We start from the raw sequence: 27,282 nt of genomic DNA, 5'->3' as shown, positions 1-27,282 counted from the left end.
TAAGGCACGTGGTTCAAGTGACATTCTTCTAAGCATTATAATGTTAACTTGCCTTTATAGCGGATGATATGGTAATATTAATTTGATATATAAGATTATTACACATACGCAAACGTAAGAGTATTACCAGAAGTGTATTTGTTGTGAGCATGGATGTAAATTATTGCGACGTATGAGCATGTATAACCAACCTGCATTCAGAATGTGCATGTGTGATCAATGCAGCATGATAACACACATTGATTGATACCTTAGCTCGCTACGTTGTGTCGTTTCCGTATGTCTACTTTTAGCGACTGCGCCTTCCGTCTGCACGTATCTTCTTATTTTATCGGATATACGGGCTGGAGGCAACTTGGTTCCAGAGGTTAATGCATTCTTTTTTAACCTGAATTGAAAATTGTATTTAAGGCTATATTTTGGGGTATTTTTCAGCTGTATTTTAAGATTATCGCATTTGGTATTGTCATCTTAAACATTGTTATAATTGTTTATGTTTAAAAATGAAATAAACGTATAAATTGAGTTTGACATATGCATTGACTTTCTGCTTTTCTCAGAGTCAGATATTTTCTTTGTTGTAGAACGACTCCTCCTTCTTTTATATTGCAGCCAGACTTTTTTGACTTTCTCCTTTTCATAGAAGTCTAAAAAAGATGTCAGATTCAAAGCAACGTGGCGAATACCTCTAAAAACAGGAGCAAGTCCCGCAATTTAAGCTCCAGTTCAAAGAAAAGATCTGCACCTAAGAAAACTCAGCAAGTATTACACGAACGTGTTTGCTTCACTGAACATATATATTTACACAGCTCTTTATTTTACTCAACTCTTTGATCTTTTCCCCAGGGATTCTTTCCTTAATATCCTTGTCAGGAATTCGTTTCGGATACTCGAACGGTGCACGTGGTTTGAGCTCATCATGTAAATCACCTGAAAAAAGATACGTTTAATTACAAGTAAACAAATTATACACAACATTAAAAAGCAATGCATCTCAACAATCGCTGCAAGTAAATAAAACATATGAATATCTATCCTTTCATCATATATTTGCAGTTTTGTAAAATATCAACAATTTTAATATGCCATGTTTTTAATATACCAATAAATGCTTGGCTGAAACAGTAAAATTTGACATCAGTTATGAATACCAATGCGGTTATGGTAGATACTTTACCTAAAACATGTAGCGAGAGAAGTCGAAGCACAAAGTCCTGTTCCCCGGCGTTCTCCTCTATAATCTTTCCGGCACTTGTTTTCTTCTTAAAATAAAGCGCCAACGGAACAAAGTGCTCCCCATAATCGTTTGGAGCACTACAGTTGATGGCCACTTCATAAACATGCCGATTGTGTCTAAATGCTGCACCTGTGTTAACATTCACACAGTATGCTGTTAAGGTAATATAAAGTGCATCTACAACGCGAGTTATTAACGTCATACACGGGCGTTTCAGCACGAATGTATAATTTCAGGCACGGGGGTATTAAGTAAGTATATGTTTTGTACCATTATATCAAGGGCAAAGTTCAATACCTATCATCCTTATAAGTAAATAGCATTGTAATTTATCCGCACGATAGTCAAAGCATGGTTAGTATCAGTATTCTTGTAATCGTTCCGATATAAGAGTTCATGAAGGGACGAAAACTTTAATACTCTCCAACATGATTCAGTGTTTACATATTGTAGTTTTTTCTTCTTGCATTGCACGCCAGTGAAACAATCAATTATAAGCGCATTAGTAGTACTTTTTAAGGATATATTTGATAAATATTAGATAAGGCACTTCATTTGTTTTCAACAGACGAAACAAAATCTAAAGTGAAAAATGATTATCCCAATGCAAACATTCTGGGTCTCACTTTCTGTCTTGAAACAAAATGAAAAACATAAAACGATTTCAAACTATACCTTTTGGATAAATGTTGCAGTTTCTATACACTGGGCTGCCTTTCCTACAATCACGGAGTTCAAACATGCCTGTGTCCCAAAGCAAAACATGCCTGGCGAAGACAATAACAGAACCATCTCTACAGTTGTTTTCTATGGTCATCATCATGGTCAAACGCTCACCAGGTCGACACTGCACCTGCATTTTCCCGCCATCTACTACAGTCGGATTTGAATACAGAACGACTCCTTTCGGAACTTTAAACAGTTCATTGCTGAAACAATTTTAGAGTTCTTTTTAATTTATTTTTGTGTACAGTTTATTAGATTATTGTGGCAATGACTGATCTTAATTTTTACCACTTTTTGAAATATGTATTCACCAAACAAATGATAACATACGTGTATCATGACATGATCAGGTATGATTTTAAAACCGATCAAGAGTCGATCTACATACTAAGATCAGCCAATCTTCAACATAAGGCAAATTAAAAAAATCTGTATAAAGCGTATTGTTAAAAGCTAACTATTGTGAACCATTCATCATGAATGGTTTGCGTTACCTTTTGTTGTATATAGCGGCTTAAAGTTTGTGTATCCTGTGTCTGTTCCCAAGTGTGTGCTGTTCAAAATTGATTTCTGATTGGCAGTCGACGCCACAGTACTGACAAAATGTAGGGGTTTCTGTCGACTGTGTCCTCCATTTCTCTAGAATCTCCTCGTAGTCATTTGAGGTATTGAGCTTCTCGTACACTTCCTGTGTATCCTTAGCAAAGGAGAAGTAGTCACCTAGTTCGTGAACGAGCTTGACATCTTTTAAATACTTTATAACATGGCGAAAAGCCAATCGTTCGTGTCTTTGTGGAACGAACTTGGTGTCATACATAGCCCGCATTTCATCTCTTTTGTACATATCTATGTTATTAGTCTTATCTTCATGATCAGATTTATCTTTGTCGACATACTCGTCATTGTTAGCTGCCTTATTTGTATCTGCCGCATTTTCGGATTTTTTTCAGGAACTTTACAAAAGCATCAGATTCCCTCTGAATGTTCCTGTAAGAAGGTCTTCGACTCATAGCAGTCGACTTCTTGAAGAGGGTTACTAATTCTTTCAGGCGGGAACAAACCCTTTTCTTTTTGTAAAAGATAATGCATAGCATTTTGTATTAACACAAAGAACTATTAATAATAGGCCATAACATTAATTAGTCTTATCATTACTGTGTTGCGTTAATGTGCTCAAACGCATCATTGCAAACCTCGCGTTTGCCATAACAAGATTAGGGCCTTCTACAATAATAATGAACGATACCACTGATCAGTCAAATTTAACCGTTAAAATTGATACAGCTTCAATGAATCATTGTATCATTATTTATTATTGAGGTTACATACACTCAGTGATTATAAGATTAACATCGTACGCCAATAAAGTCTTGAATTCTCATATCGTAAAAAGTCATATTTCAATGTTAAAAATATGATTTACATTGCAAATCCATTTACCCGTTTAAATCACACAACTGCGGTTGTTTCCTGTGATACAGCAGAGGAAACTCGGACATGTAAAAACTTCGGACTGGTAGATCAATTTGTAAGTTGCACTTATACCGGACAAGAAATGAGGGCAAATAATAAATTACGTTATTTCAAAGTTATCATGATGACCAGATTGGTGAGATTAGATGACTTTCAATGAACCTACGCTTGAGATTGTAAAACTAACATAGGATCACCTACATGCAGTAGTTTCCTGTGTATATCTTTTTATATAAATTTGTATATATTATTAAGCTACAATTCAAAGACTGTTCGATAAATAGCTCGCTTTCATCTAAATCTATTTATTAATAACAAACCACTTGCTCACATATGATAACACTTAAAACTACTTGTAAATATTATATCGGAAATATATATAACATAGTCTTTGGTCGCTAGAACGATATACCAAGCATTCAGTCATTATGGCGAGTTTTGTAAGTCGTTGTAACGATTTACTTAGTCGTTATACCGTTCTATATATGATCCTTTATATAATGCAACGTGACACGTATAGGTTTCCGTAGTTGTCCGATCGACTTGTGTAAGTTTAAGAGTAACAATATGAATCTTTTTTCAAAACTTAAAACGTTATTTCCACTCCCACGAACCAGTTGATTTCATAGGACTATAACATATGGCTAGAACACAGTTTAAAGATGCACCCTTACTCCCAAATAAGATTTACCTTTACAATTAATACAATTGCTTTGATTTACCAAACAGGGTTAATAAATCTCGAAATCAATGGTTTTTATGAAGGATACCAAGTTGCATTTTGAAGAAAGGCGCAGAAAACATGGTATTTCTACCTTATGAGACGATAGTAGATTGCAGTAAATCTTTAAGCACTCACCAATCAATTGTTGCGTATTCAGTTATTAAAACACGGTTACACGTGTTATCAGTATTAATATTTTCCATAAATGCATTATTTAGGAAGTAGTTAAAGATTTATCACTCAAAAGTACATGTGTATGTACTGATTTTGAATAAGAGTACCACTTTAATATATCACAAGTATAAATTATAAAATCTCATTTAGGAATACACATATCACTTATTTGAATCTGTCCGATTTTTTCGGGTGGGGTGAGGTGGGTCGGCGAGGAAGGGATACCATTTAATATTTTATTCTATGCATTTATCCTCGCACTCTGAAAACTTGCCCATGGTACGGTCCATTAAACAAATCACAACAATTCGTATTATCACTAACTTTAATGGGTTAAATTGATTAAATCTATATGTATATCTAATTTAACAGCTTGCACCTATATATCAATATGACGATTAACTTGCAAAAATGTATCTTTCATTAAGTAAACCAAAACACAGTTTACGAACATGATTTTTACATCTTAAAAATAATTTACCTTAAAGTTATCAAAATTTCTTAAAAGAAAAATGATACATATAGAATGATTATATTTCTATCAAAATCATAAAAAATAAACATTAACTGAACTTACGGCGAAACAACCCCACTTAGCCTAAAACTGCTTTAATTTTTTTTTTAAAATGACAACCTACCTTTGTTTTTGCCTATGTCAACTGATAATTATGTAATCGGAAAAGCTAGGTTACGTTTCATTTATATGCACAATGTGAGACTGAAAGTAAGCGTGTGTTTTTTTTAAAAAACACTATAAATTGGGCATAGTTATTAGTTGATTACAGCAGTGATAAGCTGAGATAGGTCGTTACAATCTCCTACGCAATGATATCCACTGACAAGCAGAATATATCTCTGCACCCAGTGCGAGTATAGCCCGATTTCATTTTCAACTTTAAAAAGTAAATAAAAAAATTCTCTCTTTTCATGGATAGTTTTATCAAATTTCATTAATCAAGGTGCATTCAGTTTAGAATACAAGAATATAATTAAAATGAATTTATTTATTGGTGTGTCTTCATAAATTTTATCGAATCATTTACCCTTCAGTACCAAATACGGGTTTCGTACATATCATGAAGTATTTGCTCTCTATATGAATGTAAGTCACCGTTTTCATGATCTGGGATCAATATTTAAAACCAATAATTAGAAGATATTGAGATATACAATAATAATCGCGATATAACGAAGTCGTGGCCACAAGATAACTGAAGTATGGTGACAGGATAGTAAGTCGTGGCCACAAGATAACTGAAGTATGGTGACAGGATAGTAAGTCGTGGCCACAAGATAACTGAAGTATGGTGACAGGATAGTAAGTCGTGGGACTTATATATCACACACCTCTATGAACGGTGACATATTTTCAGATGGAGAGCAAATACTTCATGAGATGAACGATAAGCCTCTTTGGTACAGAAGAAGTAATAATTTGGAAAAGTCTGTGAAGACATGCCAATGAATCATTAAATATGCTACAGAAACTGCTTGCACCTTACCTCATGACGTTCGATGTGATTTGAAAAATGACTAGTAAGAAAAGAAGTAAGGTGCAATCGGATAAAAGTGACTGCAATTCCGAGTAAAAACCGCGCTAGACAAGGCAGCTACTGGTACCCACTTTTTAACGAAATAACGGTATGACGCAGTGGGGGATGGAACCCGTGACATTTTCAAACCGTAGCGAACTTGAGTAATCCGGGAAGGTAAACTCAGTTCGTAGGGGGTCTGACTTGCATGCAGGGTAGAGCCTGTGGTCTTCCTGCTTGCAAATTCGATATTCAGAACACAAGTGTTAAGGAATAAACAATTAAACATGGAGAGCGCATTATGTTGATAGCCAGGACAGGATAAAGAACAATGTAAACATGCTCTCGACGAAACCGCGGTTAGAATATTTATTACACGTTATAAATACTTTGGTCTGTTTATTTCTTTTTTCCCTAACCAACCGGTATAATAATTGTGTTGGTTGTGCTACTGCCCCTGTGTGTCTAGCAGCCGTTTGCCAACTATTGCTATTGAGGGTCTGATTCGTTTTACTTAGTCTGAAGCTTGCGCAGTTCCGAGCTGGTATTAATTTCCGGCATCCAAGATAATTTACTTCGTTTTCCCCTTAACCCTTAATGTGACCCTACCCAGGCCCAGGAGCCATGATTTGAATAATTCAAACTTAACTTCATGGCCATGCTTGCACAAACTAAATTAAATCGACCTTAAAATATGTTGTACATAAGAATAATATATATTAAAAGTGTTCCCTATATATTTCTATGTAAAACGTTGAACCTCTATTTTGGCAATGTTTTGTAATGTCTGGCCCAGTGGTTCTTGAGAAGATTTAAAATGTCCCACCCGGCTTGGTTGAATGTTACAGTGGTTCTGTCAAATATAACAAAATTTTACGTTGAACATACAAACATTCGCAACTCCTTCTATATTTGGCCGTATTAATGACTTTTTTGTCAGACCATGAACATATCCTATAAACATATGTATTAACTTCAGTATGATAAGTCAATCACTGATTGTTTTTAGTAATAGATTAATTGAAACAGCAAAGTAGTGTTATGTATATCAAAAGAAGTTGGTACATGTCGGTTATTCATAAAGAATTTTAGTTACGGGTATATCTGATTATATGATGTCAAAGCTTATCATTTTAAACTCTACTAAAGGACACATTTCTGCATATCGTGGTTTATATAAACTCTACTATACGTAATCAATACCGTTTTTTAAAAACTGCTTACTTTCGGTTTCATTGTGCAGATAAATGCCACGTATACTTGTTTTACCGATTACATTTCAAACGGCAATAGTGAAGAACCCAGGTGAGTCGTATTTTTAAATTTAGTTTTTGTGTGTTTTCAAATCATACGTGAGTTAAGGTTATGTTTATTTATGTTCATATTGATAATTAAAAAAATCATACGGACAAATACATACATATTTAAGACAACATTAGTTCAGCAGTGTCCTTATTAAAGCCAGCTGAAGAAGTGTTGTATTTTTTTTTTAAATAACAAAAGTTACCGTCTCTAGGGCAAGTATGACTTGGCTCCTTTTTCTCGAACTATCTAACGGGACCTTAAATCCCTCATAACATCAAGATAAGCTCATTAGATTTGTTGTTTTTGGTATAGATTGTGTTATGTTCTCCGATTTAAGAGTTTATATACCTTTAAAGGAAGTTATTTAAAAGGTGTAGAAATCATGATAAACTATGCTTTGGTGTATAAAATACACTGTCAGCAAGTTTGGTGGCTTAGTGAAATATGATTCTGTTTGGCATTGAAATCAATCGTCATATATATATATATTTAAGTCGAGTCACTGTTTTATAATACATCGTATAAAAGGGTATTGTGGTACAAATCGATGGGCCTGATTTGCTTTATAGAACATTCTATGGGTAAGCATGCGGGGAGACCTAGAAGGCCTAGAATAAAATATTAAATGTTTCCCCGACCGACTGAAATGATTGTAATGCGGTTTAAATATGTGACGATATTTTTTTGGGACACGGCTTGTTACAAAACTATTTGCTTAAACAGCATTCTAGTCGCAGTTTGTAGTAAATATATCAGTATGTGTTCTCTTTGTGAGTCTGACCCTAAAAACTAAATCACAGTTACTTCCGTAAACACGGACCTATCCAGTTCGTTCTCCATTTGGGAAATTATTATATTTAAACCATTTATTGACCCACACTCAATAAACCTGTAAACAAATAGTGTTTTAAGTCTGGCCTTAGATAAACACTGTCATTCTTTCATTCTTTAACACAATACACCACTGGATCTGATAACTACGTAAACCTGTACATGTCAAGTAGCTTATATTAAAAGATCCTAAATAAGTAGATATTGTATGTAGGTGACCCTTTATACATTAAATATTGCTGAGCTTAAGTTCTTTTAAAGATCATCTATTCTCATCAATTTGATCATCACTAGTATTGTTATAGGATGTTTTATTGTTTGTCCAAATTTGATGTCCAAACTTAGTGTAACTTACATTTTGATCTACTTGTTTGAAGCTAATAACCCAAGTTTCCTCTACTATATAACAGGAAACTAACTCCTCTTTGTGATTTAGATGGGTAAATGGACTAACAATGTGTATTGTAATTTTTGTACATTGAAATGTGAAGCTTTGCGATATGAGCATATCCCCGCGTGACGCATGAAGCCGCATTAATGCATAATGATAAAAAGATTCATAAAAGCTTTATCACATTAGCTTGTTTAGTAAGACTCATCACGTTTGATTTTCAGTTTCAAATAAACTAAGATACGAGTATTCAAGGCTTCGATAGGGTACGAAGTTTTGTTTACTTATTCAAAATCAATACATACTCATGTAAAACAAATCTCAGTTTTGAGTGGTACTCTCTCAACTACTTACTAAATAATGCATTTATGGAAAATATAAATTACTATTAACAATATTATAAACGTGTATTAAAAAGCTGAAAATCGCAAAAATGAGAAATGATTGGTGAATGCTAAAAGATTTAATGCGATATGCTGTGGTTTTATAAGGTAGCAATACCATGTTTTCTGCAATTTCTTTAAAATTAAACTCGGTATCCTTCATAAGCATTATTGTTTTCGACATTAAAGTCATTAAAGCTGTATCATACATCTTTAGTGGTAAAATTAGTCTAATCGATAAGTCTTATCACGTTCAATTTATAGATCAATTAAACGTCATCATGTTGGCGATTCCGCACGTTTATTTGGCAACCATGTGGACAGACTAGATATTTGGCTGGTTGAACCAAAATGCCAATAGATGAAACAATGAAATGAAATGAAACTTGAGTTATACTTTGGTGACCATGCCTTTTCGGGGAGAAAATATCTGCAGACCCAGTTTATTCTGTTCAATTAAAGGCCGGCCACAATGTAAAAGTGGGTGGGGAAGGTCAAAAACTAGAACGTTAAAAATACCATGTTTTATTTTGTTTTCAGGAACGATCGTTTTAGGAGTGAAACATATATTCTTGGTGACATGTTTTAGGGTAGTAAGGAGTTAAGCAAAGTTTTACAAAAGACGATTTAAACAGATTTTTGATCAAAAAGTACTCACATTATTAAAAGTATGTCGACATTATTACTTTGTTTTTATGTCAAAATGCCTCAGACTATACCTATTCAACAATATCTTGAGAGTTCTTGATAATATCTTGTCAAATAAGAAAGTTATTTAGAAAAATCATATCGACTTTTGCATCGCTGTCGGCCCTCAAGACATTCTACCATATGGTTAACACATGTAACTTTTATCAAAGCAGTTTGTTCAAAGTGATAAAGAAATTTCCACAATACAAAAGTTGGTTCTTCAATTAAGATCTGAATCGTATATTGTGTTATATAATTGTGTGAGGTAAATGATAGCCCATTATTACAGTTAAAAACAAAGTAATGAAAATGATGAAATAATATATTGCCGAGAGTGGTGTTCCGAAAGAGTTAAAGTATTTGATGTTACGATTAAGATCCCTTAATTGACTGGGCCTTAGGAAGAGAATTTAACCCATTAATTTCCCAATTGTTTTTAATATATTTCTTAGTTAAAAATGTATCATTAAGAAGCCGCAATACACTAAGTTAAACCTTTTCAGCATTAAAGGCAACGGTTTATCATTTTGCTGATTCCTAATGGGTTTTTTCGAACTCCCGTAGATTGGAAGAAACATTGTCAATGACCAGATCATTGTGTTATGTTAAATTTTTTTAATTATTATGCAATATAGTTCCAATGAGTTCACAGTCAGGGCTATTTTAAAGATGTTAACTGTTAATATATCCAAATTATTACACTTTCTTACATCTTAATAAACATGAAAATAATTTGTAAACCAAACCTTATTCGAGGTATGTTTCACAAACTGAGGTATTAACTGATTGGTAATGTATATGATGTATGTTCTTCTATCCAACCAAAAATTTTACTAGGTAAATGTAGTTAATTCAGCTAACCTATATTTCAGAAGGGAGAAAACTGCATTGAATTAAAAATAAATTGTGTAGCTGGGTTCCCCTGTAATAGGTTGTTCTTCGTTATTTATATAATTATTATGCAATATAGTTCGTATGAGTTCAAAGTCAGAACTGCCAGTAGGTTTCGAGTTCAAAGGAGTTTTTAAAGTTTGATAACTGTTAATATATCCAAATCATTACACGTTCTTACTTCTGATTAACCCTGAAAATAATATGTAAACCAAACATTATTCAAGGTTTGTTTCACAAACTAATTTGTATTGAAATTTGGTACTGTCGAGTATGATTGTCAACTCTACATGGACAGTTGAATTTTTTGGTCAATAACAACAGCATTGATCTAAAGCTGAAATCCTATGGCGTCAACAAGAGGTATAGATTAGAAGCGTTTCAGTAGAAAACTTCGATAGTTACAGTGACTGCTTCTTTGCCTTTATAACGGTAGAAAATTCCCTCACCAGGTCGACTGCTTTATCCCTAGATAAAAACCTAAAGCGCCAAACAACAAGTCTAGACGCTTTTCAGTAGATAACTTCGATAGTTACAGTGACGGCTCCTTTGCCTCTATAATGGTAGAAAATTCCCTCACCAGGTCGCCTGCTTTAAATATCCCTAGATAAAAACCTACAGCGCTAAACAACAAGTCTAGACGCTTTTTCAGTAGATAACTTCGATAGTTACAGTGACTGCTCCCTTGCCTCTATAATGGTAGAAAATTCCCTCACCAGGTCGCCTGCTTTATCCCTAGATAAAAACCTACAGCGCCAAACAACAAGTCTAGACGCTTTATTTGTCTGTCAGGACTCCACAAATCCCCAAACTTATACGAGTAAGAGCAGGCATATTTGCACACATTTCGTAAAATGAAACTGTACAATTTAAATACTTATACGAGAAGGGAAGAACCGGTTTTATATTGTTTAATTATATTTACTACTAAACAAGTAATGTGGACAGAAGCGACTAACTAACAACCTGTAGTATTTTTCTTTCAAAAAACAGCTTAATTATTTTAGGACAAAGGCTAAAATCATTACAAGACGTAAAATTGAAACAACCTTTTTAAAATGTAAACCGAGCGAATGGCTGCTTGCGCAGTACATTTAAATGACAAACGAGTCACGTGGGTTTACAACACTGTAATATGTGATAATATATTAATTTGAACTTTTTTCATATTTGCAATAACCCGAAAACGTTAGAAATAATGTTTTTACTTTTACAAAGTGATGTTTTTAAAATAAAATAATTTCATCTCTCTTAAAGCATTTTTATTTTAGGAGTTTTGCACTTAATTTGGAATCGTGTAAAACCCTTAGCTTGTTAGGACAAAGAAGAAGCTTGCAAAGACACGTTTGAGCACAATAGTACATTAGCCCAACAAAGCAATAATAATGCAATTAAATGTAATGACCTATTTATAATGGCTCTGGTATAACTTAAACTCTTAATCTGCTTTATCTTTTCCACAAATGAATAATATGTTTTGTTTCAGAATAATTAAAATAGTCCTCTACATGACGTGACAATTGCCATGAATAAAAACCCCTTTTACCGGGACATACAGAGGGAATCTGATGCTTTTGTAAAGTTCTTGAAAACATCCGAAAATGTGGAACAGAAAGATAATGCAGAAAACAAAGACGAGGCTGTCGACAAACATAAATCTGAACATGAAGATAAGACATACCATACAGACATGTATAAAAGGGATGAAATGCGGGCTATATATGACTACAAGTTCGTTCCAAAAAGAAACGAACGAGTGGCTTTTCGCTATGTTATAAAATATTTAAAAGATGTCAAGCTTGTTCACGAACTTGGTGACTACTTCTCCTTTGCTAAAGATATACAGGTAGTGTATGAGAAGCTGAGTACCTCCGATGAATATGAGAAGATACTGGAGAAATGGAGGACACAATCGACAGAAAACCCTTATTTTTGTCAGAATTGTGGCATTGACTGCCAAACGGAAATCAATCTTGAACAGCACACAATGGGGAACAGACACAGGATACACAAACTTCAAGCCGCTATATTTAACAAGAGGTAACGCAAATGTTTTCGTCTTACATTGTAGATTGACTGATTTAATTATGTTGACCGCCTTGACCCAAATAAGTTTTAAAATCATAACTGGTAATATCATGATACATATTTGCTTAGAGATCTTCTTGACTATGTAGCCAATCTGCTTGGTAAATATATCAATCACAAAAGTATTATATGTAAGATTAATCATTGACACAATTATGTTTCTTTCGTTAAATAAAAACATATATTTAATTAGTTGTATTAATATTTTCTTTCAAATTGTTTCAGCGATGAACTTTTCAACATTCCGAAAGGAGTTGTTCTGTTTTCAAATCCGACTGTAGTCGATGGCGGGAAAATGCAGGTGCAGTGTCGACCTGGTGAGCGTTTGACCATGACAATAAACATAGAAAACAACTGTAGAGATGGTTCTATCATTGTCTTCACAAGGCATATATTGCTTTGGGATACAGGCATGTTTGAACTCCGTGATCGTAGGAAAGGCGGGCGTGTGTATAGAAACTGCGATATTTATCCAACAGGTAAAGTTCGAAATCGTTTTCTACTTTCCGAAAAAAGAAAACACAGAAAGCGAGTCCCATCATGTCTGCAGGGTGGTATTACATTTAACTTTGAATGTTGAATATCTTTTTTAAAATAAATTCTTAATAATAGAACTGCTTTTTTCATTAATAACTGAAAAAAAGACTGCAGAAACTTAACATTGTTGAATGTCCATACACTAACTTCCATATCGGAACGGTAACAAGAAGGCGGAGATTTACCGTGCTATATCTAGTGTGTGGTTAAATTACAACGCTGTTCACAAAACGCATGCTATGTTTTACGTTGCCGTTGACATAATATATCAAAACATTTACTTCGCCCACTACTCTTATGATTGGAATGTTACTTTCGCACTGAAAAGCTCGTGTATAATTTAAATAATTCGCGTTGTGGATTTAGTAAATATTACTTAAATAGTATTTTTTTAACGTTACCATAGATGCGGTATTTAAACACAATCGAAAAATTTACAAAGTGGCTATCAACTGCAGTGCTCCAACCGATTATGGGGAACACTTTGTCCCATTGGCTCTTTACTTTAAGAAGAAAACAAGTGCCGGAAAGATTATAGAGGAGGACGCATGGGAACAGGACTTCGTGCTTCGACTTCTCTCATTGCATGTTTTAGGTAAAGTATTACCGCATTGGTATTATTACCTGATGTCAACTTTTAGAATTACAGCCAAGCATTTATGAATACACTAACAACATGACATATTCAAATTGTTTATATTTTACATAACCTGTATAATTATTCTTAAAGGAAAGATCTTCATATATTTCACTATCAGCAATTGTTGACATACAATGCTTTATATTCTTATGTATAATTTGTTGACTTGTATTGTAACGTATTAATTTCGTCAGGTGATTTACATGAGGAGCTGAAACCACGCGCACCGTTCGAGTATCCGAAACGAATCTCTGACAAGGATATTAAGGAAACATTCCCTGGGAAAAAGATCAAAGAGTTGAGTAACATATTTGTCACTGTGTATACATATTTATTTCTTGAAGTAAACACGTTCTTGTTGTCTGAGTTTTATTTGGGGCAGCCAACTATAACGACGTGGTAGATGCCATTGCCAAATGCGATAATATGAAGACGGCTTATACAGTACCCAAAACTATAGCCTCGAATACGTTTTCAAATTCAGGTTAAAAAAGAATGCATTGACCTCTGGAACCAAGTTGGCCCCAGCCCGTATACCCGATAAAATAAGAAGATACGTGCACAAGGAAAGCGCAGTCGCTAAAAGTAGACATACGGAAACGACACAACGTAGCGAGCTAAGGTATCAAAGGATGTGTGTAATAATGCTGGATTGATCACACAGGCACCTTCTTAATGCAGGCTCATATATCGCAATAGTTGACGCTTTTGCTCGATCAAACTCTTACTAGACCCTTGCGTATTTCTTTCTATATTCTCTTTTTAATGTTCATTACCATAGAATCAACTAAGCTCACAATAAACGTCTTAGGAACATTGCACATGCATTATGTGTCTTTATTCAGTTGGAAGTGATCACAAGTATTGTAAAGTAGACTAAGATTACAGTATTTCAGTTAAGATGTTGTCCTGTTCTTGTTTGTTAATGAATTATAGCAATGTCACATGCCACCACTGCACGATTATGTGCCCAGCGAAGTTTGAGTTGTAGTTATGACATAGAAGGTCATAATACACAGAACTACATGTAGTACAATACGCAACTGTCTAAATTTGATGTGAAAACAAATAAACTAAACTAAACTAAATACTTTTATTAGGTCTGTGCTGGACTGCAGTTTGTCTACTGAAACCTACAAGGAGAGAATGAAGACACTGCTGTGGGTCGAAGAGATACAGATGGAGATTGACATCAAGAATTATGACCTGGTTGGGGTCACCATGATCTTAGACTGGATAACACACATGCTGATCCTCGAGGTTGGCTTAGTAAACACAAGCTTAGCAGCGAATTGTATAAAATATTTACAAGTTGTTCACATGTATTCTTTAGGCTATCTTGCACGTTTGAATTATTTGATTGGATAATACATGTAGAAGCTGTTGGATGATTTTTTCACAATCATTGCACGTTTTGCTAACCTTGACACAACCAAATAATTTAACTTGTTTTATAAAGTTGGCTGTAGCTGCTTTTGGTTTTGTTGAGGTGACGAGACATATAAACCACGCCACCCAATTAAAATACCCCATTCATAGTGATATAATCCGGGTTTCTATTTCATTGATCTTGATGAGGCTCAGGAGGTCAAATGTATATGGATATGAAGAATAATAGGTTAGTGCCGTTGATGGGGACGGCGTAGGAATATATCGGGTGAACCGAACGTGTTATTCTTTTTGTCCTCTTCCATATTTGTTTCATATCAAATACGTTATTCAACAAAACACCTGTTTTAAAAGGTGTTTTTCATTTGTAAAAAAGTTAATTACATCTAACATACTCGGCGAATTTGACAAACCTAATGTAAGATGGATATATACATATTTGACTTACCTTGCATTCTCGGAAATCATTATTTTTAACATTGTTCAGCAGATAAAAGCCCATTTACAGTAACACTTACCTGAATGTTCATGTCGCGATTAACGGCTTTCTGGCTATGTGCATGCGAAGAGTCATCACTCTTACAACTGACATTTTTAAACAAGGTGAAATTTTGTTAACACAAAAAGCCTGGTGAAATAACAAGGACGTATTACTAATACATGCACATACCTAGAGTTTGATAAAAAACATGTCGTATATGTGGGTTACGAATTTAAACATAATTTTATTTACTTATCAATAATTAAATTAGAAGATTTTTAACATTAAAACATTAATACTAACATTTCTACATTTCGGTCTTCATCAAATTGTATGCAATACAGGAAAAATGCTGCCATGGACAGGAAATGCTTATACTCACAGAGATCAGAAGCAAACTATTTCAATGTTTTCCTAGCCTATATATTCTATATACAAAGTCTTTGTGTATAAAGAATATATAGGGAAGGATTACATAATAAAGATTGCCTCTGCCCCCTGTGGTTATACTAAATACCAATAAGATGAAGAATATGTAACAATAACTGAATCTAACCAAGTACCCAGCATACTGATTGGACAGAGTGTCGAGCAGATGTATACTGTGCCGATGTAAACTGTAGGTTCCAGGTTTAGCGGAACGAAGACCTTCACTAATGAGGTGTGATAAGATCCAAATCTTCATCCATGGATTACTGACTGTGTGCTATATTGGCATCGTACACAAGGTTGAAGAGACTAGGGTTCACCTAGGTGTTGATGAAAGGTAGGATTCAAGCACAGTGCGTTTTTTTAGATTTCCCTTTAAAAATCTTAAATAAAGTAGAAGTGCTACAAATGACATTTTTAACTATTTTTGTTTATTTATTAGAAAATAGGAACTCATGAAATATCATTTCCTGTTTTGTTTGTTCGATTAGATATATTTAGTTTATATACCGTCGTACTTGTTTTTAATTTAAGTTTAATGAATGTGGACAACAGCACATCGCTCTAAAATTAATGATTCAAAGAGTATCCTTCAACTGACTGCAAATTTGTGTTAATGTTTAGAGCAAATCGATATCTTATTAATCAATATTCAAAAAATTGCTCCAGACTTGTTCAGCGGTGGGTAGAAAATACACGGTTTGATGTGAGGTTTAACTTTTCTCGGACGAACTTGTGGGTGCAACACAGAGCAGTGAGTAAGGGGTCGTTGGTATGGGATGTCCTATTTCCTTCGGCAAGCTCAGCTTTTGAACAGGTCGAATGTTTCACCGAGGTCATGGAAACGGTTGAAGAACGGGAATCCACGTGCTGCCATTCCACACAAAGGACTAGCCCCGATTCGATGCCGATGTATCAACCAAATATGTCTATCGACAAGCCCATACTACAGGGCAAGCCGAAACCCAAATTCACCATAACGGCAGAAGCTCGAAGACATACTATTTTGGCACCAGTTCCACCAGTTCCTGAACCAAGCAGAGAACATATTCAACTGAAGTGAGACAAAAGCTTGTTTACTATCAATATTGTTGCCCATAGCAAAGTTCATTTTAAGAACATTTAAAAGAGATAACTCTCATCTCACCTTTGAATGAATTATGGAGTGTTTATCTGGTATACAGTTAATTGTCTTATACTGCAGTGCTCTCATAATCCAGTTTTGCTCATTCCTTGTTTCTGAGCCAGGTTGTCTTGTCTTTTCTTCAAAAACGACATTAGATATAGATCAATGACACCAATCTTAAACAATGTGTAATCTTTTTTTTATTTTTTATATTCAACTTCACAAATATATGTCAATTGAAAACAAATTATAAACTTTTTTACGTATGTCTGTCTGGTTCATACTTTCAGACCGTGGTACGATAAAAAATTGAACGAAGAGCAGCAGGTAGCAGTAAGCAATATCGTGCAGGGAACCAGCCGACCAGCGCCTTATATGATATTTGGTCCACCGGGGACGGGCAAAACTGTGACAGTCACTGAGGCCATACGTCAAGTAAGAACGTTTAAATTTGTTACATCTTAAAAATGATTAACTATTTAATAAACTGTTTAAGGCTTGTAGTTGCTTGCTGCCTCCAGCAGCCAAGTGAATACAACTTGGTTAAGTTGTCCACAGGTTATCTTTAGGCTAGCTTGCACATTTAAATGATTTGATTGGTAAATATATATAGTTTTGATAAATATTGACCAATCAATAAACGTTTTTGCTAACTTTAACCAAACCTAAACCTTAATCGGTTTTATACAATTGCAATCACAAACAAGTACCACTGGGACATTAAAAGTAAACACGAAAAACATGACATGTACGAGTATTCATGATGCCGCTCTATAGCCAAGATAGTTGCTATTTTATTCAAACTTTATTAACATATAAATGGACACATTATCTCGATCATTCATTGGATTGATCCAAATGCTAATTAGAGCACTATGACTGGCTAACCAACTAGTGCCAATATCATTTGTTTTTCTTCTTAAGATTTAAGCAGCCTTTTTATTAAAAAACTACTATTCGAAAGGATTCAAGTGTAAAAGGTTTCATTACCTTTTAAGTTATTTAACGAATTTGTTATTTAATAAGTGATTTGATATTGTCCCTGTTTTTTGTACCATGACAATGGCATTGACCTTTCGAATCATCCTCGGATTTATTCTTCATAGTTCGTTGTCAAGATAAATGCAATGTAATCAGATCTGGTCCGAAACAATAGATTGGATTTCGAAGATTATTGACGTACACTGTCAGACTGAAAAAGAGTTCAACTTAAATCGAACTCATAAGTTCACCGAATGCACAGCCTCTTCGTTACGTAAAAAAATTGAAATTAAAATACACTGTCTGTTATTGATCCCATTCATGAGTCGCAATTTGTACACTTTTACTATTGATCCAACTAGTTTTAAATCAAATGTGGACAGCAGAACCTGACGTACTCATTTATGAAGTATTCCTTTTTGATTTTTCGATTTAACTCAACCATATTAACCGTGGCATGTATGTAGTTATATTGTGATAGACAACTATACAGTTTATTAACATGACCCTGCTTTTTATGATCATATGTTAATACAATCGGATCAGCGTAGCCGTTCTTTAAACAAATAAACAAATAAATTACCAAACAATGATAATTTCAGATCTACCACTCGTCTCCGACGTCAAGGATTCTTGTCTGCTGCCCGGAGAACACTGCCGCCGATATTGTCATGTTGAAACTGATCAGCAAGAGTTTATCAGGAACGGTGCAATTGAAAGACATTTACAGACTGTGCGCCGTGTACAGACCGTTCGCCAGCATACCCAGTGCCATCAAGGTGATTACCCGTATGTTTAGGCAATAATGTAAATTAAAAGCAGGATAAAGTTTCCATGTACGTTCAACATTCGGTTTAAGCTGTCCATAAACGCTACTTACAAAACTGATTGAGGATATAACTCTGCTCATATCGTTCGGTTTATTGGCCGGTCGGCAGTACAAACATAGTCATATGACTCATATGCCTCTTTGGTCAGTAGGTTAAGGTCACGGTGGCTTTAAAATTGCCATCAAGGTCCGATTAATATCTGGGCAGGACCCAAACAGACCTCCGTTTCGTAAATTTTCATTTGAGAATTCGGAAGTCAGAGTATGTAGTTACTAATTATTGAGCTATGCAACATTTCAACAGAAAAGATCCAAAGCTTTCTAGAAAATTCCAAAATTTTTGTCATTTACTACCTATATTGAATTTATTAATAAATGAATTAGAAAACATTTTTATAACAGGACTCCAAGATGTACAACTTTGACGACAAGGAGAGGGATTTCTACTATCCGGCGAAGTCTGAGCTGGAAAAATACAGAATTCTTATTGTCACCCTTAGTACAAGTGGCAGGTATAGATTTAGAGAGATGTTATAGGTTAAGTAATTAAGTCGGTCAATATATATATATATATATATGTGGCCCAATTTCTCGAAAATTCTTCAGCGTTACAAGCATATGTACCTTATTTTGTTTATCCAAATTACTTACTTAAACTTGATTTTGCAAAATAGACTTTCATCAAGATAATTTTCTTTTAAATCTCAGAATATCAAAATGCCAAATACAAATAGTAAGGAAATACGGTATCATTAATTACAATTTGAATATTATTTCAACATTTATATTATTAAATATAAAATGCGCTTTTCCTTTTCCCAAGAATTTATGACAATCGCTTGGTCCACGTACCAATGCATTAGGTAATGATACAATATCAATTAAACATTGGCAATTCTTTCAGTGGCATTGCCACTATTGATATTGAGGTAAATACCATTGTTTGGAAAGGCTCAGTATGTAAATGGAACCTACTGATTGGCTGACAAAGCAGGGCAAATATAAGTTTGAGCTAACAGATTTACATATTTTAAAATGCTATTTCTGTGTATGTAAGCATATAATATAAAAGGTTCGTGATTATCATACCCGTTTTTTAAAAAGCGGCATTGACGCTCGACCTTTGCCCTCGGGCCAGTACCACTGCCCTGGGACAAATAACAGAGCCAATATCAAATCACTATTTTTTATATCCTACGACCGATGCTTAACTGAGTTATATTTGTATTATCGACACGACTTCAGACTGGTGTCAGCATCTTTTGAGAAGAATTTCTTCACGCATATCTTTATAGACGAGGGCGCTCATGCCATAGAACCCGAGTGTATAGTTCCTATAACCGGACTCATGGACGCCACAAAAAAGGACACATGTCCCCAGCTGGTCATTTCTGGCGACCCCAAACAACTGGGGCCCGTCCTTAGGTCTCGTTTCTCCCTCGAGTATGGACATGGTAAGCTCACTCACCTTGTCTGGACATGGATTTGCATTATGATATTTAGTGTGATTGTAAACAACAACAATGTATGTGCATTTTTCAACTTCAAACCTTATTTTCAATGCAATACTTGCAATGCATTCAGCAATATACATGTATACGAACGGTTTAAATTAGAGACTATTTTAAAATAAACTTTTATTATTACGTTAAAGAAATCTACTTAAACGGCATTTACAGAAGTGTGACAATGTTTATGGTTTGCTCTGGCAGACTTGTCCATAATGGAGCGACTAATGAGAGACTTTGAGGAATACCAACGCAGAGACGACAATACTTATAATGTTCGTTATATCACCAAACTAGTCCGTAACTACCGTTCCCATGACGACATAATAAACATTCCACGGCAACTGTTTTACGACAAAGAGCTCATGGCATGCGGAGATGAGATTCTCAACTCCATGCTGGGATGGGACGGTCTGCCCAACAAGAAGTTCCCAATAATTTTCCATTCAGTGTTTGGAAATGACGAACGGGAAGAGGATAGTCCCTCTTTCTTCAATAGGTAAAATAACCAGAACGACCATGTAGGTGTGTGCATGTTAACTTAATAATTTTACGCATACAAAACATATTGAAGCATTTCAAATCAATCACAGTTATGATGCTTTATATAAAGCAACAGACATAACCCTATGCGCATTTTAAATAACATTTGATTATGTTGTGACGATTGTATTATTCTTTCCCTTAAAAACAACTACAAGAATGTTTTTAATATTTTAAATGTTTGCGATTTTTGAACGTAAGTGACTATCGTTCAGTGTCGTTTGAGCCCAGATCTGTGCCCCTAAACAGGATTTAAGGCTTGTCTCAGAAGTCTTAATTGTATTATTGAAAGCATGGAAATATTTTATGTTCCTCTGTAAGAGATGAGATCGCACAAGTGGACAAATTCTTGAACAAGCTGCTGAAGGAGGAGGAGGAGGGGATAAATATCACACAGTCAGACATTGGCATCATTTCTCCGTATAGGAAACAGGTTAGTGGTTGTCCTTGTCCTATGGATGAATGTGAATTGTTAAGAGAGACATTTTAATAAATCTTCAAAATTGCAAGTGCAATTTCTTTAACGTTTTAACCCTCCGCTATTTTGTATTTGATACAATATTCAAGGGGTCATACTGCTATCAATTCAAAAGAGTTGAACTTTAGGTTACCGAAAGAAATTGGATATTAATTTCTCCGAAACGAAAATAGATACATGTTTCATGTATTCAGACTGAACTTGTTCAAACTTGACATACTGGATAACCTCCATTAATAGCAAAATGATTCAAAGGGGTTTAAGACTCAATTGATCCTCCTAGACCATTATGTCATTTCGCATGCAACATGTGTTCCTGCTCAATTAATATTCGCAACACGGTATTAAGTAAGTGTATGGCCAAGCATACCTTGACTTGGTTTAAAGAGAGAAATGGCGGTATTACAGATCATTAAAACAAGCTGAGTTTTGTTACACATGTATGCCAATTAGGTAATAATATAGATGATCACATCATACAAGGTTCTGTTCAAAGCTCGTTGGCTGCAACCTGCCTTCAGTTATACACAATAATATATTTCTTATTTTTATATACATGTATGTGTGTTGCAGCATAGTGAAACGATAGTGATAGGTAATTGTGACTGAAAGCAGTCGGAACTTCTCGGCCATTTTCATTTGTAATAAGAGTTATCTTATAATTATTCGTAATATGGATTGTATGATGGAAAAGAAAGTATTATAATTATCTAAAATATGTTTCGTTAAACTGTGTTTCTTTTTTAGGTTCAAAAAGTGCGACAAATGATAAGCAGGAAGAAATACAATGAGAAGAAAGGGGATATAATGGTGGGGTCAGTGGAGGAATTTCAAGGTCAAGAGTTCAAGGTCATTATTATTTCCACTGTCAGGAGCAACAAGAGCTTGGCGTATCGGGATATTGATCTTCAATTTAACCTTGGCTTCTTGAGGAATCCCAAGGTACGCTTATGTGAGGACTTATTGTAGCTTTTATATAATAGATATATTCACTTGTTAATTTAGAAGCAAGTACATTGCTGGATATCATATTGTCATTTTAAAAATGTATATATACGATGACACATCGGTTGATATTAGTGAGTGCTTAAAAGTTAAAATGAAGAAAATACCTAAACCAAACAATTGGGCATTAGTATAATCTTTAATTGAACATTTAAAACCTTGAATTTTCATATTCTTTTTACAGCGATTTAATGTTGCCATAACAAGAGCAAGGGCGTTGCTCATCGTTGTTGGTAACCCGATCACATTGGAGCAAGATCCCCACTGGAAGAGGTATTTAGAGCTCTTGGTTACCATTAACTATTTTATATTCGAAGCCAAAATATAATTCGAAAATTATTTTCCGACGTTTGAATGTAATGAATCAGCTGTATGATAATTTCATTGGTCATAACAAACTTGTTATGATAGTCACCTGACCAGTGGTCAGTCATTCGATATTGATGTATATTGGTCATTCAGCGTTGGACTCTCGTTATGAACACTATGGAAATTACTTTTTGACAGACAAAATCAAATGTATTGATGTTTATATGTTTTATAATGCAAAAACATATAGCATGATTGAATATATCGATTTTGGATAGGAATGTATTGTTGAATGTTTTTTGCATGTGTTTGTAACAGCATTGTGCAAGCGCTATCTTACAAATTACTTTTTAACATTGAACTATTTAATAGTTTCGTAATGTATAGTCAATGGATTGGGAATGTTAGAGGAAGGATATATACTGAGAAAGCACACACGCATTTTAGGAAAACAATCGCAGTCTCGGTTTTATTGAGACTGCTCCTTTTCAGAAACGAATATGCTACAATGTTAACCCTGTCTGTCATCAGCTTTAGCATCTCCTCTGAGCAAAAGTTACATTAAATGATTCCGAAAAACTAGAACATAAATAATAATAATAACTATACTTTTAGTGAAGTATGCGGCGACGTTTTACAAACGCTTAACTTGTTTTTATACTTTTAAAATCATATGTAAGGGAAGGTTTTTATCTTTTCATTATTGCCTACTTTTCTAGTCAAACTCAAGACATAATGGCTTTGCAAAAAAAACAAGCAAAGGTTGACAAGTAGTCAATCAAAAGCTTACTTTATAATTGTAAGTACAAACAATTGGTTGTCTTCACAAGTGATTGCTAACTCCCAAAACAAACTAGTGAGACGATGCATTAGCCTCGCCATGTTCTTGCAACGCTGTTGTCGTTCACTTTTGAGAACAAAATGATGCTATTTTAGTTATTTCATTTTGTTTTTGCGTTGTAGTTTCATCGACTTCTGCGATAGGAACGGAGGGTTTTGTGGACCACGGGGTCAGTTCTCCAAGAGAAAAGGTGGGAGCGCCCAAACCGAGGCTTCAAAGTCTGCAAAATAGATCAAAGGTTGACAGTTTATGACTTCTTACAGTTAATGATCAATATCATTCATCTATGAGTATGAACTGATAGAAACGATAGATAATTAATGTTTAATCGAAGTCAGATACTTTTTAAAGGTCGTAGTGTGGTTTAGAGCGATGTGGATGAAAGCTGAGTTTAAATCGTGTAAATTGTTTATGATGAATTATTTCTGACGTGAACTAACATGAACATATACAGACCGACGTGAAAAGTAATAAAATATTTGAGGTTTGACCAATTTTGTCTGTATGTCCATTCGTAAGTGTGGCAACGAAAAGGTACAATTTGTTTGATAATTAACACAATTTTGTAGTTCGAATCATAACGTACACTCCCACACGAGACGTTGTATTGTATATTTGATCTGTGCTTTTATGTTACGACTCTACTGGAATATCTATGTAAGTCGGTCCCAGTGAGAGTATCAGTTTGTTAGGTGGTGGTGCATAGTGCACTCTCAGAATGTTACTCTGATTGGAGCTATCCCGCTTATACAACGCTCGACACAGTATCACATTGTCAACTCCCGGAAGCTGATTGGTAGTCTTATGGTGATGTGGTGGTTCGAAGCTGTAATTCCTGTGTGTTGCCAGTGTATACATTCATCTTCATATGTATATATACATACGTGTTTCAGGTGAGATGGACGAGGTAGGAGCCAGCTATGTGGCTCTGACCGAAGACCCCGAACGGCCTGCGAATAATTAGAAGTGATATCTCAATTCGTGAGATATATTCCAGATGAAAGCTGCATCATTACTTCCATGTTCATTCAATGTTTCTTTACATGAGTGTAAAATATCGAACGATTTAAGGGTGTACTCACGTGCTTATCTGCACTATTGCAAAGAAATCTCTTTTTTAGTATGTATGTCGTAATCTTTAGCAGATTTTGTCGTTTTGTTTTTTGTAAAAATGATTATATTCATAAATATGTAATTGCACCAAAATCCTTCTAAATGTTCAAACATAAATTGAGCACATTCGTTATATAGGTGCAGAACGGCAACTGTTTTAACACATAAAATTAAATACAATTATTGCAAGGAATTGAATTTGTAAACACAGTTTATATTTTTCTGCATATTTCATGCCAGTTAAAGAAAAAAAAAACTAAATAATATTTTTGTTTTTTTATCAAGTTCGATATTTTCAATGAGAACATTTTGATCAAAAAGCTCGATAACGGCTTCTATCTTCCGATAGAGTTTTTGAAAGAAAAAACATAATTTTAGAAGCTTATTTGTTCATGAAATCTTTAAAAATAGTGCATTGAATTTGGAATATGTGAATCCCTAATACATTCAAAACAAAACCTTTTTAATTTGGTATTTTTGTTATGTCTGCTTACTCGTGTAGAAATATGACAGACGTGTTTTTAACGTGCAAAAGCACAAGAACAAGCCCAGATGCTGGCTTTCTTTTAAATGTGTGTTTATATTTGTATAAACGTCATATGTTGTGACCATTATTCAGGAACCATACTAAGATATTTATAAGTCAAGCTTTAGGAAGCAAGTTCAATCTTACATGCACAATTTCGCCGGTATTCTTTTTTTTCTGGTTTTCTGTTGTTTTTTTCCCAAAATATTCGTTCATACAAACAATTATATATGAAGGGTACCCGGGAGAGAGGGTACCTGTGATATAAACAATCAATAGCAAAGAGGTATCCCGTGCCGCTGCAAACCCGAAAGTAGGGTGTTTTTATGAATTTACCACATAATTTAGACTGTTAATTGCCATTCGTATGAATATGATATATAAATGAATACATGTAATATGTATGGTGTGTACATAATCAAACCAGTGGTTCATTTAAGCCCGCAGAACATGCAGAGGCGGTGGGCGAGGCAAGACATATCAATATTGTGTAGCTTATTGTGGAGTTGCAGTAATTGAAAAATGGGCACATAACTTAATAAGACATAGCTATAACATTCTATTGTTTCGTGGTACACTTCTTTTGCACATGACATACCTCCTTTCATCAGTTGAATGAACATTTACTGGCTTGTTGTCCATCGCCGATTTGTTTTCAGCAGAGAATGACCGGGGCATGTGCAAAGAGGGTATCGTTTCAGTAGATTTCGCAAAGAGGGTACCGATGTGGATATGCACCGTGACTCATGTGAATACTATTTATAAATACAGCAGATCTAGGTAAGGGCTTATGTTCGCTTATAAGCGCAAAATCAACATTATATTTATCTAACATATTTGCTAGAGGGAACGCAGAGGACATTATTCCCCTGCAGTTCCAACATAATACGTTTAAAAACATGGATACAATAAGATAAAGATAAACTAAGATTCTTAATTGATACATTGATATTTAGATTTAGACGCTATGTATCTAAGACGATATTGTCAAGAATGTGATCAGTATAGCTCCCTATCATCCATTTGGAGCTCCTCGGCCATTTTATCGAAAACAACCTCGGATGTATGCCGGTACATCTGTTGAAGTAGTTCGTAAAACTTTGAATTATAAAATGTAGTGTTTTAGAGTTGTATTTATTGATCTAAGTTTAAATTGATTGTCATTGAATTGTATTATTGCAAACATAATGAAGAATCCAAAGAGTTAAATCACAAAGTTTAACTGCTAAATAAAATTACTACGCGATCTACTTGTAGCGGACTTAAACGTACCACTTTTTGAGTATGTAAACCGTCCAAATACATCCGAGGTTGTTTTTGAAAAAAAATGGCCGAGGAGTTCCGAATGCCTATCATCTTCACATCGCCATGAGTCGCGCTGAGGATCCCGGTCGTCAGCGTCCTCTTTCTGTTCTCTGAGTCTTTCCCAGTAAGACTCATGTTTACGGTTGTCATTGTAAGCGTTGTCATGGTAGCTCCCGCCGTGGTCGTCTGTTGTCGAAATTGTAATTATCGACTCTGTGAGAGGCCGATTTGAAGCGCGTGTCGTTTACGTGGTAACTGTCGTAGGTTTTTTTGCGATCTTTCTGTTGGTAGCGGTCGTAGTGTTGGGAGCACAGATATGGCTTGCGCTCTTTTAGGTGTTCCTCTTTCGACTTCCATTTCCAGTAGGTTACGCCGTTCGGCCAGAAATATTCGTTGTCTAGAATGTGTTCTATTTCTTCTGGAACGTTTATTTTGGCAGATGACCCATATCAGCTGTGAACCACGATAAAATATGTCATATACTTTCTCAATTTTTCCATGAACGCGTATACGCGGTAGCGAGGCGTTGGCGCTACCACGTATCCGCTGCTTGACGCACGCCCCCAGCACTGAGAGTGCTATACGATTATATTGAAGCGTACGTATTTTGGTTGTGGCGGTGCGGATGAACATAATTGAGGTTTCACTGTGTTGCAAGTTTTGGGTCATTTTCATCCATTTGATCATACGTTGTCATTCCAATAAATTACTAAAGCAGTTTCCATGAGCATTTTTTGTATTAAAAAATATACCGAAGAAATCGCAACCCTCCTCCAAGCATGTAGCATGCTGACAAA

The 27,282-nt window shown here is 34.9% G+C and overlaps 1 protein-coding gene across 1 annotated transcript; it reads left to right on the top strand.

Moving 5' to 3' along the window:
- The first annotated feature begins 7,137 nt into the window (after positions 1–7,137).
- Positions 7,138–26,035, top strand: LOC128235395 (putative helicase MOV-10). Its single transcript, XM_052950210.1, has 19 exons — positions 7,138–7,171; positions 11,844–12,397; positions 12,671–12,924; positions 13,389–13,577; positions 13,817–13,919; positions 14,107–14,244; positions 14,723–14,882; positions 16,116–16,258; positions 16,591–16,980; positions 17,338–17,482; positions 18,631–18,807; positions 19,260–19,369; positions 20,103–20,311; positions 20,570–20,864; positions 21,230–21,341; positions 22,134–22,328; positions 22,576–22,664; positions 23,664–23,779; positions 24,435–26,035. Exons 2-18 carry the CDS (start codon positions 11,883–11,885, stop codon positions 23,770–23,772), a joined length of 3,333 nt encoding a protein of 1,110 aa, XP_052806170.1. The 5' UTR covers positions 7,138–7,171; positions 11,844–11,882; the 3' UTR covers positions 23,773–23,779; positions 24,435–26,035.
- The last annotated feature ends 1,247 nt before the right edge of the window (positions 26,036–27,282 follow it).

This window comes from Mya arenaria, chromosome 5, assembly GCF_026914265.1.
Source record: "Mya arenaria isolate MELC-2E11 chromosome 5, ASM2691426v1".
In the NCBI taxonomy this organism is placed as follows: domain Eukaryota; kingdom Metazoa; phylum Mollusca; class Bivalvia; order Myida; family Myidae; genus Mya; species Mya arenaria.
The sequence above is the reverse complement of the archived record's forward strand: the minus strand, read 5'-3'. Positions and strand labels throughout refer to the sequence as shown.

Coding starts and splice junctions, on each gene's coding strand:
- LOC128235395 (XM_052950210.1), top strand. CDS start 11,883: ATGAATAAAAACCCCTTTTACCGGGACATACAGAGGGAATCTGATGCT. Junction 14,245..14,722: donor ACACAACGTAGCGAGCTAAG/GTATCAAAGGAT, acceptor TACTTTTATTAG/GTCTGTGCTGGACTGCAGTT. Junction 17,483..18,630: donor TCACTGAGGCCATACGTCAA/GTAAGAACGTTT, acceptor TGATAATTTCAG/ATCTACCACTCGTCTCCGAC.